This window comes from Ipomoea nil, unplaced genomic scaffold (assembly GCF_001879475.1).
Source record: "Ipomoea nil cultivar Tokyo-kokei standard unplaced genomic scaffold, Asagao_1.1 scaffold1074, whole genome shotgun sequence".
Lineage (NCBI taxonomy): Eukaryota > Viridiplantae > Streptophyta > Magnoliopsida > Solanales > Convolvulaceae > Ipomoea > Ipomoea nil.
This window is the reverse complement of record NW_017617502.1, coordinates 3,177,338-3,199,282: the sequence shown is the minus strand read 5'-3', so window position 1 is coordinate 3,199,282 and position 21,945 is coordinate 3,177,338. Positions and strand designations below refer to the sequence as shown.

The window sequence follows — 21,945 nt, the reverse complement described above, 5'->3', positions numbered from 1 at the left end:
TAGGAGAGTAATTCACAAAATTAATTTGAGAAATAATTGTTGATGCATAATTGAGAATTAACATTGCAATAATTATGTTATGTTTATAACATTAATTGATTGGAGATAAATTTAAAATTCAGAATCAATATTTACATGAACATCTACACCTACTTCAATACTATAAATAAACCATCATCCACAGGATCACAACCAATACTACAATTATATTTTGGTCGTGGATGGAATTGGGAGGATGGTTGTGACTAGAATATGGAGAAGAATATTTCTAGGAGTTTAGATTTTTTATAGAGCTTTATATCGTGCGATCTGGGGAAGATGAATCCAGCAATGCGCAATAGACATGAAAAAAAAGACGAGGATAAAAATCATATCTTGCTTCTAAACGTGGGGCTTCAATTCTTGGAGTTGTTCTTTCTTGAAAGCAGATTCAACTGTTAACCGTAGCTCATGAACGCGAAGAAGAAGAAGAAACAGCTTACATAAAAGACTATTTTGCCCTCATGAATAAAAATTAAAAAATGTTTAAATTTTTCCGGCCAATTTCCACCGGTAATTTGGCCGGAAGGACCAAATCTGCTAAAAAAAAAGCATAGTTAAAAGACTAAATTGTTAGTTTTAAAAGTCATGGAGCGAAATAAACACGCCCACTATAGTCATAGAACAAAAAATGTAATTTGCTCATTTATTAAATTAATAATAGTCTGTGCATCGCACGAGAAACTTACTAGTACATAATATATAGAGTTAATTCCACCAGAGGTCCATTGTCTTTGGTGATAATTCTAAATTTAGTCACAGACTATCGTTATTGTCATTTAACATCCTAGACTATTATTTTTTGGACACTTTTAGTCCTTATCATGACTTTTTCTATTTTTAGTAAGGGTATTTTTGTCTTTTTATATTTTTATTTTGTTATTTTTCTGGTTTAATTAGTTTAAAAATTTAGGTAACCTTTGATTTTTAGTAACCTTATTTTTCAACCGGTTTTAGTAAAATCTTAAACCAATTAAACCGGTTGAAACCGAAAAAATAACAAAAGAAAAATATGAAGAGATAAAAATGTCGTTACTAAAAATATAAAAAGGACTAAAAGTGTCCAAAAATTAATAATCTGAAATATTAAATGGTAAAAACAATAATTTGAGACTAAATTTGGAATTGCCACCAAAGACAAGGACCTCCGGTGGAATTAACTCTAATATATAACCCAAGTATGGTTGGTATCTGTTATGGAATATAGAATATATATTTGATATATAGAATCTCTATAGATTAGGCAGTCTTAGGAATTTAGGAAAGTAGAGTATATGGAATCTTGTTTCCTATTCGTAGTCTTCTATCTCCTATTTATAGGGCGGCTTTGTATTCTCTATTCTATGACAATTTAAGATAATATATGAGAGTTAATGCCATTTTTGGTCCTAGACTTATGGGGGCATTGCCACTTTTCATCCTCCATAATAAAAATTGCCAATTAGTAGCCACTGTTATTAGTCGTTGGACACTTTTGGTCCTCCGTCACTGAATCCATCTCTTCACCGTCTAATTGAAGGGCAAAGCTGTCTTTTTATCTGGTGCTCAAAAGATTTCATTGACTTGAGTGTGATTTTGAACCCCCGAGCTCCTCTCATGGCAACCTTCAGCTATGTTCATAGGTTGCGTAGACTCCCCCCATTCCTCTGCACAATCAATGTTTCTATCTTTTCACCAATCAAACATTCAAGCTAAAGCAAGGAAAATTCGTTCATTTCCTTAACGCCCAGAGAAACATTCACCACGGCCGCGGCGCCGGTCGATTACGTCGCTGAAAAACCGAAATTTGACAGAAATAATCGCAAGGGAGCATCCAGAAGCTCAGACTGATGATCTATTGGGAGATCTACCAACAGATTGCATGCGATTTCCAGAAGTCTATTTCAGAGGTGAGAGGAAGCAGATTCTCGTGCGTATGCCAGATCGGGGAGTCCGAAGCAAGTTCGAGCAGATTGGTTAGCCAGAACTGGTAATCCGAATGAAATCTCAAAGGATTATCGGCCTATTGTGCGAATTTCAGCATCAGAATGGGCGAATTTGGTGGAGACAGAGGAGAGGTTATCATGTCTCTTCTCCGATATTGGTTTACTACTGTGGGTTGGTCTCTTGGCTTACTTTAGTTCTTATTGCCTAGACCTGAGGATAATAGTGGGCAAGAGAATGGAAATGGTGACCAAGGCAGGCAGAACAGGGTGCATGGGCAGTTTGGTGGACAAGATCGGGCACTTGTGGGACTTGTTCCTGATGATTTGAACAGAATTCGACATGCGACAACAATTAATGGCAATTCTGTTGATGAGGATGATAGTGTTGAACAAACTGATTCAGACAGGTATGGCTTTGTGCTTCGAATTGTGTTGAATTGTGTTGCTGCTGGTTGTAGCTTGGATGACTTTGCCTATATTCAATTTTGCCTTGATAATTGATGAGGATGATAGTGTTGAACCAACAGGGACTCGCCATTAGCTTTGGTATGAATTCAATTGCCTAATCTACCAATTCACTTGTTCAATTTTGAGATGATTTCTCGCATCTGTTCGAAAACCCCATTTTGGCAAACCGTCGAACACCCAACAGACACATTTCTGTCCGGTTCTAAGTTCGGATACAACAAGTGCACCAAACCCAAACAACTCCTCACGTCCTCAAAAACTCCTGACGATCCATCACCATGCTCTATTCTATCGACAACGACAGCAACACGTCGTTCCAATTGTGGAACAACACAGAGGAATACTGGAATGACGGGCCCAAATTCGGATCTGGAATTTTATGCACGTCGAAACAAAGTCTCGCTTTCAATTTCAACATCGTCGACAACGAGAATGAGAGCTACTTCACTTACTCTGTAATTGAATCATTTTTTTTTTTTTTTGGAAAATCTGTAATTGAAACATCGAAGCAAAGGCCTAGTGACCGGGTTGGGTTTGCCATCATTTCTTTCAAGCAGTTGAGAGGAGGGAGAGCTCTAATTAAACGCTGAGAAGAATATAATATGGAATGACAGAAATACTCCTCATTTAGACGGTCAACTGACGGAAAATTAGACGGAGGACCAAAAGTGGCATTATCACAATAAGAGTGGCTACTAACTGACAATTTTTATTATGGAGGATGAAAAATGTCAATACCCTAATAAGTCTAGGACCAAAAATGGAATTAACTCTAATATATGACAACACATGAGAACTCTCTCTCTTCACTTTCGCCACTTGCTTCTCCCGAGTAGTAAAGCTGGTTTAGACTTTAGAGGAACAATACGTCGTCGCAATTCGTAATTCCGTATCTCAAACCCTAACCCCACCTTGGTGGGCGCTTCTGCAAATCCAAATCCCCCTATTCCTATCCCTCGTTGATCGCCAATGGACTCTTTGCTCGCCACCAACTATGCCTCTTCAGACGAAGAAGAAGAATCGCAACAGCGGAATCACCAACCCTCCAATTTCGCACCTTTAGGTAACTCCGACGACGACGACCATATTTTATCTGTTGCCAATAAGCCTTCCTCCGTGTTTTCTCTTCCGCCACCAAAATCATCTTCCTCTATGCTTTCTTCACTTCCTGCTCCCAAGGCATTCCGAGCAGACCCCTTAAACCTCCCGACTCCCTTCGCTTCCTCGGAACCTAAACCCAAAAAGGTTGTTCAATTTAAGCCGCCAGTCATTTTTTTCCGGGATTAAGGATAGTATTGTTGATGATGATGATGATGAGGAGAAAGAAAAACGAAGAAAAGGATCCGAACCTGCTTTGCAGGCTCTGTCTGTGGAGAGTTTCTTATTGAGCTTGCCCGTGCCAAAGAACTCAGGTACATTGGGAGCTTTGCCCCTTGGTTCTGGCACTAGTAGAAGGTCCATTCTTGAAGCCAATGTGCCTGCTTCTTCTGACTCTAATGAAGCCCAATCTGTGAAGAGTTTCTTATCAAGCTTGCCTGTGCGAAAGAGTTCGGGTACATTGGGAGCTTTGCCCCTTGGTTCTGGCACTAGTAGAAGGTCCATTCTTGAAGCCAATGTGCCTGCTGCTTCTAATGAAGCCCAATCTGTTCAAGGATCAACAGTGAGATCCTCTGGAGGGTATCAATCCGAATATGTGGATCATGTTGGTGGATATCAGCAATGGGGTACCGAGGGTGAGAGTTATCCCAACTACCGAGGTTATACTGGATATGGCAATGGTGATGGCCAGTATTCTAATTGGGTTGGACCGAACGGGGAACAGTATTCAAACTATGCTTCCGGTTGTGGTGATTATGGACAGTTTGAGCATAATTGGGTTGATGGCTCTAATGCTTCTTCACAAGAACTCCCGGGAGCAGCTGAAAGTGCATTGAGGTTGACGGGGAAGTGTGGTAGGAATGATGCTACACAGCAAATAGTTGAGGTAAAGCTGGATGAGTTGATGAAGAATCGCCCGGGGGAAGATCAGGTCAGACTGACTGGTATTGCTTTTGGGCCATCATACAAGGTACGTGTTTCCTATGCAAATAAACTTCTTGATTTCCATAATGGGTACAACTGATTTTGATTTCTATTGCAAATATAATGACCATTGTTGTTGTATATGACATTCAAGATCAAATCTTTGGTTCTTGATTGAGATTGCTTTCTATGTTTTAGTAATTTGTCCAAATATAACGGGTGATGAATTCTTTTTTTTTTTTTTTTAATAAACTCAACTATTTATATATAGAGAGAATTAGGATCACATGAAAATAATGGTTTCTATAAACATGTAGGACAATTTTATCTGCCCATCTATGTTGATTAAGGATTGAAAATAAGGTAAAATGAAAAATAATCATAAGTTACTGGGAGGTCGTAAGTAAGGAGAATTGAATCTCAATCTCTTCAAATTAATTTACTCCTAATAACAGTTAGGGTTATTAATAAATTGGAATAACAACCATACTTGGAGAACAAATAAGTATATATAAAGTGGGGCCAAACACTTTGTGTTTAGATGACACCTCTATAGCTTTTCTTGAGGGAAGGTCACAAGATTGAACTTTGGAGGTGGAGTATTCACTTTTTGAACTGCAATAGATAGAGAAAATATAAAATAGATATTACTTGTAATAAAGTCAATACTACTTAAAATATATATATATAAAGTGGGAGACTATATAAGTATATATATTGGGGGAAGAAATAAGTATATACATAATGTATAACTCAGCTATGGTTGGGAGAAGAAATAAGTATATATATATTTGGGGAAGAAATAAGTATATACATAGAGTTTTTTGCAGTTTTGGTCCTACGACTATTATGAGTTATGACACTAACATTTTGAATCCATAACTTTCAAAACTTGCATATTTGGTCCATGAGTATTGATTTCTTAGCAAAAATAGTCCTTTCGGCGAACTCTCCATCAATTTTTCACCGGAAATTTTTTTTTCTACTTTTTACACAGGGGTATAATGGTCTTTTCATTTACCTAAACTAATGACCTAAATTTATATCTATGCTTTTTTTTCCCTCAATCTTCATCTTCCTCAACATATTCATCTGGTTCTTCATCTCCTTCAGTCCTTTCCTCATTTTTCTTGTCTTGATCATTAATTTCATCTTGCCATCTTCTTCTCCAAATAAGCAAAGTTTATTTTGAAGGAAAACATAATGGCTTCAAACTTCCAAAGAGAAAGAGAGAGTATCGATAATGGCGAGGCAACTCCAATGGGTGAATGTAGATGTGGACAACAATTGAAGTTAATCACTTCATGGACAAATGAAAACCTTGGGCGAAGGTTTTGGCTATGTCCAGGCAATGGAGTAAGTTTGTTACCAGATTTTCCTTTGATTTATTATTATTATTATTATTATTTTTTTTTTTATTTTTTTTTTATTTTTTATTTTTGAAATTGATATTCCAATTGTATTATAATAGATGAGTAGAGGATGTGGGTTCATACAATGGTTCGACCCTCCGATGTGTGAGAGGTCAAAGAAGATCATTCCAGGGCTGCTTAAGAGGTTGAATAAACAAGATGAAGAGTTGAAGTCATTGCAAGTGAGGCTTAAATTGGCTGGGAATGGTGCAAGGACAATGGATAACTATTGGTTTAAGAGTTGGCGATTTAAAGTTGTAATGTTGGTAATTATAGTTGTTCTTAGTGGTTGGTTCTTGAGTCGTGGTATGGATGCATCATCTGATTCTATACCTTTGGATCAATTAATGTGAGGAAATGGAAGCAAAAATATTTTGCAGTGGCTGTGTATGAACATTATGTACTGGAATATATTTTGCATTCAATGAAATGACTTCCTTGGTAATTGACTAAAAATATGAACATTCTGGGCTGGAATTGAAGATTATGAATGCAGTAGCTGTGTATGTAGTGGAATTAACCATTATGAATGCAGTGGCTATGTAGTAGTGGTATATATGCACTTGCCAGATGAAATGGCTAAAAATTGATTGAAAATGCATATGAAATGGCTGAAAATTATGTACTGGAAATTGACCAAAAACATTGCAAATAAACCTTTCAATGAAATGGCTTACTTCCTGATAATTAACCAAAAATAGAACAACACATTATTGCACATAAAATTTAAAAAAAAAAAAAAAAAAAAAAAACCATAGTCTGGATTGGGGCTTCAACTTGCCAAATATTAGCAATACAAAAGCAATTCAAATTCAACTTGACAAAAAGAACAGAATTACATTTTGGCATATTCACCAACACCAAAACATTCCTAATAATAATAGTTTGACCAAAAAAAAAAAAACTGCCTAACATTAATTGGTAGAAGATATGGTGCAATACTTCTTAATTGGAGGTCTTGGAAGTCAACTTGTTCTAACTTTCCCTTTCATTTATTTTTGTTTTTTCTTGGGAGGAGGTGGTCCATAGCATATTCTCACTCCATTCTTAGTGACTTCAACTTGGGCTGAAGCAGGGCTTGAAACTTGGTTGTTTTCTGGAACAACGAATGGCATGCATGCATTAGAAACAACTTGCGAGTCCATTTCCACATCCACACTTTCCATATATACCTGTATCCTTTAACCAGCTTAGGGCCTCTCGAAAACTAAAGGCCTCAGCTTCCGTGACCAAATAATTCCAGGCATTAATGTGTTCTTGGCTGCTAGGAAATTTCCTTTATCATCTCGTAGGACCCAATCAAACCCCATCACATTGTTTCCTTGGCTTATCGCAGCATATATCATTATTCATTTTTATACTCCCATGCTGAGGCTTGATCCATCGTGTAGTAGTAGGACTATTACTAGTTTCATTTGCACTCTTCCAACTTTCCAAAAACAACATGGCTCTTGTTGGAAGATAAGATGATGATGCTAGCTGCCAACAAAAGTTCTTCACCTTCGGTGGGACGTGTAAATTCCTTATTTTTGTCTATGGGCGATCATCAGCACCCACCATAGTAAGATGCTTATAACAAGACTTAATTGTATAAATTAAACACTCTTTTGATCCCAATGTCATATCTATTGATCTTGTGGCTTCCGAGTACTAACAAGAATATTTAAAATTAAGTTAGCATCAGGGCCAGTAAAGATATCATCCACGCAATCCACATCCCAACTCGAACGACTCGTACCTTGCATATTTAGAAGAGATGAAACTGGCGCTTCATACACGGTTGGCTGTAACTTCGAGGTAGCCAAGGATCATCCCAGCCAATAATAGTATCAACCCCATTTCCAACAGCCCTCCTAATAAAAAAAAATTTAAAAAATATATTTTTCACTTGTATAATCACATTATTTTGCAAATTCCATCTTTTCCGGATGAGGTTAGCCTTAGTAGTAGTGATGCATATAACATATAAGATAAACTGGTTATTAGCTTATAATTGAGAGAAAAATGGTGTAACTTTACTAAGATTTTCTTGAAGATTTAGGGTGTGTTTGGTTCATGGGTTTACACACTAGGAATGATAATCAAAATCATAGTTAGTGTTTAGTTGACAATTTTTTAAAATACAACTGTGAGATTTGATTACCTCTTCGATTAAAAACCACATTCCCTAATTTTGTTTTTTAAAAAAAAAGTATCATTCCATCTTATTAGTAATATGATTTTTAAGTTTAGATTAGTGCTTTTAAATTTTTGTTTTGATTTTTTTGTTGATATTGGTGCATTGTATGTCATTATATTTGGATCAATTGCCTTGATTTTTTGTTTTGTATTTTTAACATATTTATTCTCATTATAGAATCATACATAACCAAACATCAATATTAATAATCATTCCAATTCTACCCTACTACCAAACATGCAAAATACATACAATTACTAAGTATTTATTCTCATTCTGATTCCGATTCCTATAACAAGTAAATTTCAGAAATCTAAATCTTGCTCTCTTGCAATTCCAAGGATGAGTGCAAAAATTGGGTTGTTTTCGTGTCCCTCACTCCCTCTCATTAGAAAGAATCCTAAACCCACAGAAAAGATGGCTGGGCTACATGAGATTGGGTTAAAGCCGAAGAAAATCAAGCCACCATCGCTAAATATTGGAGTGGGCAATGTCAATATAAACGCCTATAATATATCAAATATATCAAGATTAAAAATAAAATTAAAAATTAATAAATAGTATAACCATTTAGGTTATATTTTGAGAAATTTAGTTGAAAAGATAATTGAAAGTTGAAAAGATAATTGAAAGTTGAAAAGTAGCTGAAAGCTGAAAAGTTATAAGTTAGAAGCTGGAAACTGAATAGTTATTAAGCTAGTTGATTATACTTATTAAAAGTGTTTGGTTAAATTAGCTTTCTTGAAAAGTTGATAAATGTAAAAAGATTAAAAATGATATCTTCATAGAATTTAAATAGTTTTAAATTTAAATACTTTTGTTTACATATTAAAATTTAATATTCTGAAATATAGAGATTTATAGAATATTATAAAACATTATATAACTCATATGATTGTATAGATTTTTAAGGAGGATTTTAGAGATATAATCAAAGTCATAAGAATAAGTAGATCTCCTCCGTCCATGAGAATGTGAAATAAGTATAAATAATCTCATGAGGCTCATTTTGTAATAATCCAAGTGGTCTCAGTATAGAGCTTTAATTGGGAGGGGTGAATGATCTCATTTATTTTAAATAATAAAGATATAGATAAAAAAAAAATTTAGAAATTACTAGCTTATTTTTATAAGGCTACTTAGTGTAGCGTTTCAAAATAAGTTATTATTTTGTACTACTAACTTATTTTGGAACATTACCAAAAAGATCTTATAACTTATTAATAGTTTAAAATAAATTATGAACTCTTAAATAAATTTTGTCATAGAACCTTAATAATTAAAGGGTAGAAATAGAATGGAAATAAATACATATAATATGATATTGAAAATAGTGGCGCATCGTAATAAGGTACACTAATAAATCTAAACAAATATAAAATGAAATTTAAAAAGGTATAGGCACATCCTAATCGGGTGTTAGAAAGCCTCTCACCCAAAAAATTATAATTGCAAGTGAAAAAACACAACATCAAGATTCTAGGGTAAATGTATAGAGGGCCTGTCTCTCTTGAGACATCGGCATCTCGGCTCCGTAATTCGTAATTTCGTATCTCAAACCCTAAACCCTAAGTGCATCTTCAATAGCATATTTTAGATAGATTGTATCTCAAACCCTAAACCCTAAGTGCATCTTCAATAGCATATTTTAGATAGATTTTAGAATAGTAAACAACTAGAAGCAAGGTTTAAAGTTAATAAAATGTCAAAATTTTGAGAAGTTCTTTCTCCTGCAAAACTTGAAATTTTGCAGAAAGAAAAAAGGGAATGCTTGTCAGCGCACTTCACGGACCTTGAGCCTGCGAAATTTAAGCTGGCCAACATACATATTCTGTTTTTTTTTTTTTTTTCAAAGTTGGCCATTTAATTTTTTTAAAAAGTTTTTTTGGTTGAATTTTGTTATTAAATTTTTACTTAATAAAATTATATTTAAAAAATTGTAAACATTTATAATTTTCAACTTATTTTAAATATAATGGTAAAATGGTGGGTCTATAAAAAACTGAGAAAAATCTTAATTATAATTTTTATAATGTTATTAAATTTATAATTATAATTTTAAAAATAATTATAAAAAAATAATTAAAATATATAAAGTAAAATGGTGGGTCCACAAAAAGTTATGAAAAAACTTAAAACTAAGAGCATCCACATTTGTTGGGGAGAATAGGGAAATAATGTAAGAGTGATTAGGAAAGAGAATATGGGAGGGGAGAGAAAAAAAGGAAAATTAAATTTAAAAAAAAAAAAAATTGAGACTGTCAGGCGCGCCCGTGCACGCGCCCGCAGTGCGCTATGGTGATCACCTGTGGTTCTTTATTTTTATTTTTGTGGTGGGTCCCACCATTTCTAAAATCTTTCTTCATTTGCAGGAGAATTATTTCTCAAATAATTCTCCCCCACATTAGCTATTATCTTGGGTGGGATGAATTAATACTGCAATCTCCCCGTATTATCTACTGATGTAGATGCTCTAATGAGAAGAAGAGATTTGTGATTGAGTGGGATAGTAGATAATGAGTTGGATGTTGGGGCCCACAAAAATCTGGAGTAAAATTTCTAACTATTGAGGATGTCCTAACCCCACCTGGGGGCGCTTCTGCAAATCCAAATCCCCTATTCCTATCCCTAGTTGATCGCCAATGGACTCTTTGTTTCCAAATATGCCTCTTCAGACGAAGAAGAAGAAGAATCATAGCAACAGCTGAATCACCAACCCTCAAATTCCGCACCTTTAGATAACTCCGACGACGACGACAATATTTTATCTGTTGCCAATAAGCCTTCCTCCGTGTTTTCTCTTCCGCCACCAAAATCTCTTCCGAGCAGACCCCTTTAACCTCTCGACTCCCTTCGCTTCCTCGGAACCTAAACCCAAAAAGGTTGTTCAATTTAAGCCGCCGGTCATTTTTTCCGAGATTAAGGATAGTGTTGTATAAGGCATTCAAGACCTCTTGACATTTGATACAATTTGGTTCAAACCAAATAGACACTATCGCAACCAAATCAAAATATTCTAATTACAATTTAGAATCGAAACACGATATTTAGAGTTTATTAAAATCGTGAACCGGGACGGCTGGTTCATGTTCTTAATTGAAAAAATAAAATACATTTATTGTTGAATTTATACTATTTTAAAATAACAAATAAAATTTTAAAATAAAAACGATTCAAAATCGCGAATCGGATCCGAAACCGCCGGTTCACGGTTTAGGATCTAGTTTTTTCGATTCATAATTTTAATAAATTGAAATCCAAATATTGACATTTCTGGATATCGGTTCAATTCGAATAAAATATTTGTTTTAAGGGTAGAAATGTTAATTTAATATATTATGGAGAAACCGTCACTTTTGAAATAATTGAGAGATTAATATACTTACATGAATAATTAAGGAAAAAAAGTACTATAAGTATATAACTAATAATTGAGAGATAGATTAATATACTTACATGAATAATTAAGAAAAAAAAAAAAGTGCTGTGGAAAAAATGTCATATTCCCTTTTATATATTAAGTGGGAGAAGAAATAAGTATAGATATTGGGGGAAGAAATAAGTATATATATACTCCGGTACATATTACATACTATATAATTCAGGTATGGTTGTTATCCCTAATAAATCTTTCGTCTTTTGCTTCTCCCGAGTAGCAAAGCTGGTTTAGAGGGAACAATACGGCGTCGTTATTTCTGTCCCGCATCTCAACTCTGCAATTCCCGAATCTCAAACCCTAACCCTACCTCGGGGCGCTTCTGCGAATCCAAATCCCCATATTCCTATCCTTCGTTGATCGCCAATGGACTCTTTGCTAGCGAACTATGCCTCATCAGAGGAAGATGAAGAAGAATCATCGCAACAGCAGAATCACCGACCCTCAAATGGAAACTCCGACGACGACGATATTTTATCTGTTGCCAATAAGCCTTCCTCAGTGTTTTCTCTCCCGCCACCAAAATCATCTTCCTCCTTGTTTTCTCTTCCGCCACCAAAATCATCTTCCTCTATACTTTCTTCACTTCCTGCTCCCAAGGCATTCGGAGCAAACCCCCTTAACCTCCCGACTCCCTTGGCTTCTTCGGAACCTAAACCCAAAAAGGTTGTTCAATTTAAGCCGCCAGTCTTTTCTTCCGGGATTAAGGATACTATTGTTGATGATGATGAGGATGAGGAGAAAGAAAAACGAAGAAAAGGATCCGATCCTGCGTTGCAGGCTCCGTCTGCTGGGAAGAGTTTGTTATGGAGCTTGCCCGCGCCAAAGAGCTCGGGTACATTGGGAGCTTTGCCCCTTGGTTCTGGCACTAGTAGACGGTCCATTCTCGAAGCCAATGTGCCTGCTGCTGCTTCTAATGAAGCCCAATCTGTTCAAGGATCAACAGTGAGCTCCTCTGGAGGGTATCAATCCGAATATGTGGATCCTGTTGGTGGATATCAGCAATGGGGTACAGAGGGTGAGGGTTATCCCAACTACCAAGGCTATACTGGATATGGTAATGGTGATGGCCAGGATGGCCAGTATTCTAATTTGGTTGGACCGAACGGGGAACAGTATTCAAACTATGCTTCCAGTTATGGTGATTATGGACAGGTTGAGCATAATTGGGTTGATGGCTCTAATGCTTCTTCGCAACAACTCCCGGAAGCAGCTGAAAGTGCATTGAGGTTGACGGGGAAGCGTGGAAGGAAAGATGCTACACAAGAAATAGTTGAGGTGAAGCAGGATGAGTTGATGAAGAATCGCCCGAGGGAAGATCAGGTCAGACTCACCGGGATTGCTTTTGGGCCATCATACAAGGTAGGTGTTTCCTATGCAAATAAACTTCTTGATTTCCATAATGGGTAGAACTGATTTTGATTTCTATTGCAAATATAATGACCATAGAGATCAAATCTTTGGTTCTTGATTGGGATTGCTTTCTATGTTTTAGTAATTTTTCAAGAAAACTTAAAACTAAGAAGATGGTTTGCTTCCTAATATCATGGCAATAAAAGAGATTAATGCAAGAAACATATGTGTGATATATATCACTAGCATATGGGATGCTTATATTATTACTCAAATGATAAAACCTCAATCATATCTAGATTATTAATTAATACCTAGAAAAATAGGAATATATTTTAGCTAAGGTGTAGTAATCTCTGTGAAAAGTCATAGTCTAAGATTCTTGTGGAATTAGATTAACAGGTTTGTAGCAAAGCTGCTAGTAATAACCTTGTGGTCTGCTCAGTAGTAACCTGATAGAATTCTCTCTCTCAGCATTATGGATCCATATTCTGTCTTGCTTGCATTTTATTAATTTCTTCCCTTCTTTTCCTTCTTTTGCTTTTGCATCTCTTAGCTGCTTGCTGCTTAACTATTTTAGATATTAATTGAGCTATGGTTTTCTCAAAACGTAAAATTAAGCAGAAATTATGGGAAGTTAACTGCACCTTTGGAGAGTCATTCTTACGTAAAAATGGTCCATATAGGTCTAATGCATGAACACTAAAATTGGAGAATGGTAAGATGTGAAAATTATCGTAGTTAACTGAAGTTCGGAGTATACAAGCAGAATATACTGATTGCCATGAGGAAGTATCCATCAAATAGTTTTTACGTTTTTTTTTTTGGTCATCTTCATTTAAGGCCCGGTAGAGACCACAAGAATTGGCTAATATTGCTACACACTTTTTAGTGAATATGAGATTTCTTAGTAATTTCCCATTATGTTTTTTTGTAGCCTGCTTCAACGAAGGGTAAGCCAACGAAACTGCACAAGAGAAAGCATCAAATTGGTTCCTTATATTTTGATATGAGACAAAAGGAGACTGAACTTGCAGAGAGGCGTGCTAGAGGGATGCTTACCAAAGCTCAAACACAGGGGAAGTATGGATGGTGAAAATTTGAAATTGTCTTCTTCATCTTATAATGTGGCCACCTTTATTTCCCCCTTCTCTGTAACTAGATCCTTGTTGAATTTTCAAGTGATTTCACTTCAGTGTTAGTTTTCCCCCCATATACAGAAGTGTGTGGTTCCACCTCCGCATTCTCTATACAACTTCTTTATTTTAAGGCTTCTCTATGCCAAAGCTGTATGCCTTTTATTTGCATCCAAGTTAGTTATGCCTACTGTATTCCTCTTTAGACCTATGACAACTCTTACACATTGTTATTAAGGCAGACTTTCGAGCTGCCATATATATATAGATCGTCCAGAATGAAATATGTTTTTTAAAAAGCAGTGGTATTATGATAATTGTGTAAGTAAATTTATATTTCATTTGTCTTTGGGTACATTATTTTCTTTCTTTTAGTGCACATTTTCATTCTTTCGAGTATATTTTTTTTTTATTAGCTTCTCAAATGATGGGTGCATTGTTTTCCTTCTTCAATTATCTCAAATCTCAACAAGATGGGCCTTTAGATTTAGTCTTCTTTGAGGATATGTTGATGGATCATAATTGGAGTTATTTTCATTCTCAGCCATAACTTGTCATTACAAAAAAAAAAAAAAAAAAAAAAAAAAAAAGAGTAAATCACTAAGGTGAGACTCTGGAGGAGGGAGTGTCTCAAGCTCTCAGCTATGTATTAGTAGGATTTTTTTAAAGGCAAGGCGAGCTCGTTAGGTGACCGGTTTCTACAACAATGACACGACACATTTGCTTTATCATATGTTCCAAGCTACAGCCTACATGTGTACAAGGAAACACAAGAAAATATTAAAGGGTGTTTGGTTGGAAAGAGGGAATTAGTGGGGAAAGAAATTGTAATTACGTGACAAAACAATAAAGTGGAATTTTAATTACATTATTCAATAGGAACAAATAAAATGATTAGGAATTGAAGGGAAAGAAATGAATAAAGACTAAAATGTCATTATATAATACCGAGTAATAATCATAAAAATAATAAAATGGTAATTTATCATAAAATTACAATTTCACAGTGTGGAATTGCAATTCCTAGAGGGAACCTTAAGAATTGTAATTCTGTGAAATTGCAATTCCCTCCAATCAAACCATGAAATTGCAACTTCATGGAGTTTGGTAGGAATGGAATTGCAATTCTATCCTACCAAACAACCCCATTATATGAATGGGACTGGAATGAAGCCAAAACGAATCCAAAAGTTCCTTTTAAATATATCACTATTACCAGGGCATTACAGTTCTATCTCTAAAGAAATGAGTCCCAACAGCCTGTATTGTTCCCACAAAACTCAAATAAATTCAGTACCACAACAAATGAAAAGATGGCCTCAGCGAGTCTTGGTCTTTGTCTGGTCTTGTATCTGGACAGCAGAACTAATTCTCCTCCAGCAACGGACGATTATGATTGTGGGTATCCAGACCCAGAAGGAATTTGCAAAGACATAGTACCAGAAGTAATAAAAGGGGCTTACAGCAAAATTATCACCCTCCAAGACAGCTGTAATGAAATATACAGCAGTACCATAGAGCTGGCCCAAAGAAATAGCCACCTGTAGTATATACCTATACGACTTCTTTGTAGCTATAGCATACCTGCCAGATCAGAAGAGATCACGAGTTCAGAAAAAGGATTAAAGACAACTAAACTGATTAGTCCGCGTGATACTTCTCTGTAATTTAAGCAACTCTTTGAGGTACTTACACTGCAAGAAGACATGCTGGTCCCTCTAGAACGGCTGTGATTCCTTCAACTGAAATAACAGCAGAATCACGTGCTGCATACCGAGAATCTCCCTTGCTGTACTCCTTCCCTGGCCAATTTTATTTATAGGTGAAATTGATACTAATGAAATGAATGTTACCACAATAAATGTTGGTGGGTTAAGAATGACATAGCAAATTGAGAACTTACAAACTTCTGCAAGGTAAACGGGAGTCTTTTCCTTGTAGAAATTAGGAGAGAAAACAAAGTAGCCCTCAAGGATCATGTGTGTAAGGCCAGTGAATATCCACCAGCACATGAGCAACCTGTCGCCCTTTGATATTTTAGGGAACCGCCCTAGCACAAGGCAAACAAATGACCATCAAGATTTCAATCTGAGAATGCATGAAATTAATATGACCTTTCACATTTTATTATACAGTTTCCCTTTATTTTATTATTATTATTTTTTTTTTTTGAGTACGCAGTTTGTCATTTGTGCCTGGAAATGTGCATGTGTTTAATACCTAGACCTATCTCATGCAAATTGAACTGAAAGACTTGGGTGAATAATACAGTACTTTCTGGACTGAAAATTGTCATAACTAGAAATGAAAATCTGCAATTCCTTTTGCTACTGGAATCTAACAACATAATGTCAAGGCAAATACCATGGGTCAATCATGACCTTTCCTGAACAACAATGGGATTGTCACATACCATGCCCAGGGCTTTTGCCATGGAAAAGATGCAATGCAATTCTAACTCTAAAAAGATGGAATACCATAGTGACTATGGTGTTCCACAGCTTTGCGTGGCTACTTTCCTTGAAAAGATAGTCGTAGTAAGGGACTGGGCAACTACCACACTGTATATGCTCTTTGTAAATATAAAGCTAGCCAGTCATTAAAATATATAGATCATGATTTATATAAGGAAAAATAGGCAGAAGCATTATTATGGGAAAGAACCAATGAATTGTGATTGAATGATTACCAGAGAAGATCCACATGAATGCAACAACCAGTGTAGAAACACCTCCATACACACCAACAATGTCCAATTGTGTGAGGAAACAAGGCACAAACCCAGGCAATTTTAGGTCTCTAGGAACGTATGGGTGACCTCCTTCCTGCATTTCCATCGGTGTCAAACTCCACCTGTAGCTGCCTTGATATCTGCAATTACAAGTGATACAGTGTTAGAGTAAAGAGCCGATGAGGAAGAAGCACTGGAGAAATGATGGGATTAAAATGAAAAGGGTCAAACAAGGATACTACAATGTATCCTCCAGCAAGAATGGATTCTTGCCCAGCTACAATAGCTAATGTTTCCTAACCAATATTCGATGCAGGATCCTCATACAATGAATAAATTAAGTAAATAGCATAAATTATGTGATTTGTCTTCCCCTGATTTTCTACTCCAATCCCATGAATTATGCTCCATTTATGACCTACAAATCTAATGCTTGATTGATTGGTTAGTTTCCATTTTCATTTGTATCTTGACTTAGTGCCTTATCATACAGCCGAAATGAACAAACCACTAATATATACAGAGCCAGATACAAGTTTACAATTTATCCAAAAAAAAAACTCAAACTTTTGTAACACCATGCAGCGCCCTACAACAGAAGAAAAAAATACCCTATTCTCAACATATAGAACTAACAGAGCTATCAGACCACTGTGGAGGTAAGTCAAATAGATACTAGATTTTTTTTGGGCACAGAGAATGATGATAACCATTTTCAGGTACAATAAACTTCATACAAGGTATTTTCGACCATGTGAGAGTGAGAAACCAATTCCATCTCAAAAATCATGAATCCTGTTCCTCATCCAAAGATAAGGGTGAGTGACAATTAAATTGAACAATTACAGAACAAAATAGGAAAATGCATATATGTGAAGCTATTCTTAGTTGTGTAGATTTACCAGAAACACATTCTAAAGAAACTACTATTAGTTATAAAGCAATTCTGAATGACTGATGTGGCCTTATATATCCTTGTACAGAGTATATTTTATGAATACCTGGAACTCTTCTATTGAAATTTGAGTTCACGGAATCTAAAGACTTTACTTTTACAAATTCACTCTTTCATTTTACATCCAGCCCTAGAATCTCACCCAATTCAAATTCTACTTATCTCTACAGGAATAATTAATCTGCATTACTAAATATGAGGAATGAAACAGAAAATAACAATGTGTATAGGCATATCGATCAAGAAATGAACTTCATTCGTTTACTCTATCAAACAAAACTCCAACAACTGATACACACATGCTAGGCAAATCCAATATTCAATCGAGAATGCACTGAAAATCTGACAAAAAACCCTTCCTATTCACCTCTATAATTGTTCGAAATTGATTAATTTCTGAAGAATCAACCACACATACATCAAATTTTGCAGTACGATAAGTAGAAGCAGCAAGAAAATTAATGGAATCTACACAACTGAACTCACAGAAGAAGAGGGGGTACACAATAATCTGAAGTACAGCGAAATGGGTCGATGAAAAATCTTTGAAATTGCAAAGAGTAGACTTACATATGAGCAGAAGCAAACCGGATTAGTGAGGAGTCCGATGGACTGAGATCTGAAATCTGAAAGCTGCAATGGACTCAAGTTTGAAATCTGAGACAGTGAGGAGAGGGAAATAGACTCCCACGCCCAGCTAATAGATGCTGTGTTTACACCTATTTCAAAATATTTAATTAGTAGCCTACAATAATTATAATTAATTAATACCCTACAATAATTCTAATTAATTAACAGCCCACAATAGTTACCAAATTATTCTGCTGACCCGGTCCACCTTGCAAGGTGAGCTCAGGTCCAAAAATACACAATTTATATACTCAATGTTCACAGTTTTATATACTAAATGTTCACAATTTACATACTGAATATTCACAATTTAATTGTGAATATTCAGTATGTAAATTGTGAACATTTAATATATATATTTTGACATAAATTCACCTTACAAGGTAGACCCGGATCCATGACATAAGTGTTGACAATAGTTATAATAATTAGTTAATAGCCCACAATAGTTATAATTTATTAATAGCCCACAATAATTATAATTAATTAATAGCCTTCAATAATTATAAGAAAAAATTTAGCTTTTGATTATCTAAGTATTGTATATGTATTAAATTTTGTCCTTAACTGTTAATATTTTTCAATTAAGTGCTAAGAAAGTTTGCACTAATTCCTTTAGTACAAAACAAAACGTTCAAGCCCTGAACACTAAGTGGGCCTTGAACTTCTTAGGTTTTTCAACACAACATCGAGTTTACTCTGGACTTTCTACTTCTGCCGTGTAGAGTTACAAAGGTTTGAAGAAAATAATTCTTCTATCTCCAACGAGAAAGCTTGGCTTTTAATGATGAACTTGATATTTATGTTTGAGTAGCTCAAGCTTCTAAATCTGGATAAAACTTTATAACTTTTTAAATTTCTCTAACTGGACTTGCTTTGAACTTGTTGAGAACACTTGGAAAAACTTGCAATTTTTACTTCAATAGATCAACAACTTCTTTTGCTTTGAATGAAGTTATTTATAGGCGTTTTAAAAAGGATCCGTTGGAGGAAAAACCATTTCAAACGTCTATTAACCAGCGCTTTTTCTGCAAAGTAGCTTTTGCGTGTTAGACTTTCCAACCGTTAGACCACTTAATTTGCGCTGAACATATCTTTTTGTTCTACACAAATGTCTAGTCTTTTTAAGGAAAATCTATTGGGATGTGTACCTAGGACTCTCTTTGCCTTGGTTTCCCTTGGTCACATTTTACCACAAAGCATTAGTGTTTTAAGGTTTCGAACTGTTGGCTCCGATAATGTCTCGAGCAGTCATTTCGAACAGTTAACTGACACTATTCGAGTTAATGTTTCGAACCTTGACACTTTGATACTTCTCGGTTATGAATGGGTGTCCTTGCCATTCATTCATTCTTGTATTTCGAAAGGTAGGCCCTTCCACCATTCAACCTTTTACAACCTTTTGATCTTATAGTCTTGAGTTCTTCAATTCTTCTGATCTTCAATAATTTAAAGTTTCTTCTTGGCTGTCCGAAATGTAACCATTCGGACTATCTTGACTTATCCGAAACGTAACCTTTCGGATTACCATTTGGACTCTTCGAAAATTGTGAAAAAGAGTTCTTAAGTCTAAAGGATAAAATCAATGGGGGCTAAAATGTCTAATTTTTGTTATCATCAAAATATAAATTACAAATGTTCCTAACAAAAAAAATACTCTTTTAATTAGAATATATTATTTTTTTTTTTGTTGAAATTTTGGAAACAGTTGGCCGAAAATTGGCCAGAAAATTAGATGGCAGGACCAAATGTGATACAAATACATAGTCATGCACCTAATTTGAAAATATTAATAATTAATGATCAAATGTGATACAAATTACATAGTCATGCACCTAATTTGAAAATATTGATAGTCAATAATCAAATTTGATACATATACAATAGTCAAGGGATGATAAGTGAATTTTTTTTAACAATTATAATTAATTAATAGCCTACAATAATTATAATTAATTAATAGCTTCCAAAAATTATAACTAATTAATAACCGCGAATAAATTATCAACAAATTAGCTCAAATCCTCACAGGTTGGTGAGAAAAGGGCATTCCTGCATATCTGTCTGTAAAGATGTGATTAGAATTGAGTTTTTCTTCCCAAACTAGGCTAATTTGACCCATTTCAAATTTTATTTAGAGTTAATCCAGGAATCATAATAAGTATTAATATTTACTAATTTTTATTCTTGACTTTCAATTTAACCATAACTGGTTTCTTAACTATTGACATTTACTAATTTTCATCATTGTTTTTCAATTTGACTATAAATGGTCATTGACTATTGATTTTATTCCACTACAAGAAAAATCGTGAATCACGAGGGAATAGTTCTCGTTGCAAATTAACGACGGAAATTAATTCTGTCGCGATTTTTAGCGCAAAGAGAAAATTAAACCCGCGAAATCTTGGCGGTAAAATATTCAAGACGGAATTTGCGACGGATATAAATTACGTCGTCTATTTAGCGACGCAAAAACCACAGAATTACGTTCCTGGAGTCCTGGTATTTGAATTTTGAAGCCAGAATAGTGGAAGAAAGCATAGTTGAGGCATAGTTTTCAAAAAAAAAAAAAGCATAGTTGAGGCAGAGGTGGGTGGTTCTACCAGGATGGGCACCCATAGCTGCACGTACTAGAGAGTGGCGAAGTTGCAGTGATGACACTCAAGGATGGGGGAGCACTTTACCTAGGGTGTGACATATTTTTGCAACATTTCATTATGTAGTTATCTAGGGTGTATTTGTTTTACTACTACACCAACATTTAATGTCCCTTTTTCATATATTTACGCATTGCTTTCCTTCTTTTACAACTGTTACAGCAAGTTTGGGTTCACGGAATGAATTTGGAAGGAATAAGAATGTTATTCCATAAGGAATGAAATAGAATAAGAATTGTATTATATTGTTTAATTCGCTGAAAGAATAGACTTTAGAAATTTTATTACAGTGTTTGGTTGGTTAAAGGAATAGATATAAAATAGGTTTTAATAAATAAATAAAGACATAAATACCTTTATACAAAATAATATAATAATAATAATAATAATAATAATAATAATAATAACAAAAAAAAAAAAAAAAAAAAAAAAAAACTCACAACACAAGACACATACATATGTTATATATTTACTTATTCTTAAATTTGATTTATGAAGATAATTTATGTTCTATAGGGGCACATAATTTCATAATACAAGACAAATTCGTAAAATAAGACACAATATGTTGTATGTTACACAAATACTAATCTATTTCAAGTACAGAATCCATACGCTTAAGGTACAGAATTGCATAACATGAGATACAGAAACGCATAACACAAGACATATACACATGCTTTAATGATTAAAAAAAAATCTTGTAAAATGAACTGAAGAACAAACGGTCGCAATCAAAATTAAAATTCAAAACAATGTTGCCAGGGCACGGTATAACAATTGAGGGAATAGCAATTTCACGAAATTGCAATTCCCTCCTTTTATTGAATTGCAATTCAATGGTTGTGGGAAAGGAAAAAATTGATGAAATGACACTACAACCCTTTGTTGGTGCTATACCACTTCTTTCCTTCTCAATCCCAATAATACTATTTCACTCTACCAAACAACGTAATTTGAATTCATACTTTATTCTTACATTATTCTTTTCCAACCAAA

The 21,945-nt window shown here is 34.8% G+C and overlaps 3 protein-coding genes across 3 annotated transcripts; 2 read left to right on the top strand and 1 right to left on the bottom strand.

Annotated features, from left to right (window-relative positions):
- The first annotated feature begins 3,401 nt into the window (after nucleotides 1-3,401).
- LOC109182638 lies at nucleotides 3,402-4,554 on the top strand. The gene is made up of 2 exons (XM_019332787.1): nucleotides 3,402-3,677; nucleotides 3,721-4,554. Exons 1-2 carry the CDS (start codon nucleotides 3,402-3,404, stop codon nucleotides 4,552-4,554), a joined length of 1,110 nt encoding a protein of 369 aa, XP_019188332.1.
- Nucleotides 4,555-11,703: 7,149 nt separating this feature from the next.
- LOC109182764 lies at nucleotides 11,704-14,173 on the top strand. The gene is made up of 2 exons (XM_019332950.1): nucleotides 11,704-12,843; nucleotides 13,772-14,173. The coding sequence occupies exons 1-2, from the start codon at nucleotides 11,848-11,850 to the stop codon at nucleotides 13,928-13,930; spliced, it is 1,155 nt and encodes a 384-aa protein (XP_019188495.1). The 5' UTR covers nucleotides 11,704-11,847; the 3' UTR covers nucleotides 13,931-14,173.
- A 965-nt stretch (nucleotides 14,174-15,138) lies between these two features.
- Nucleotides 15,139-18,362, bottom strand: LOC109182765 (probable 3-beta-hydroxysteroid-Delta(8),Delta(7)-isomerase). The gene is made up of 5 exons (XM_019332951.1): nucleotides 18,227-18,362; nucleotides 16,660-16,841; nucleotides 15,874-16,020; nucleotides 15,664-15,772; nucleotides 15,139-15,554 (listed from the first exon to the last, which is right to left on the bottom strand). Exons 2-5 carry the CDS (start codon nucleotides 16,805-16,807, stop codon nucleotides 15,290-15,292), a joined length of 669 nt encoding a protein of 222 aa, XP_019188496.1. The 5' UTR covers nucleotides 16,808-16,841; nucleotides 18,227-18,362; the 3' UTR covers nucleotides 15,139-15,289.
- Nucleotides 18,363-21,945: the final 3,583 nt, after the last annotated feature.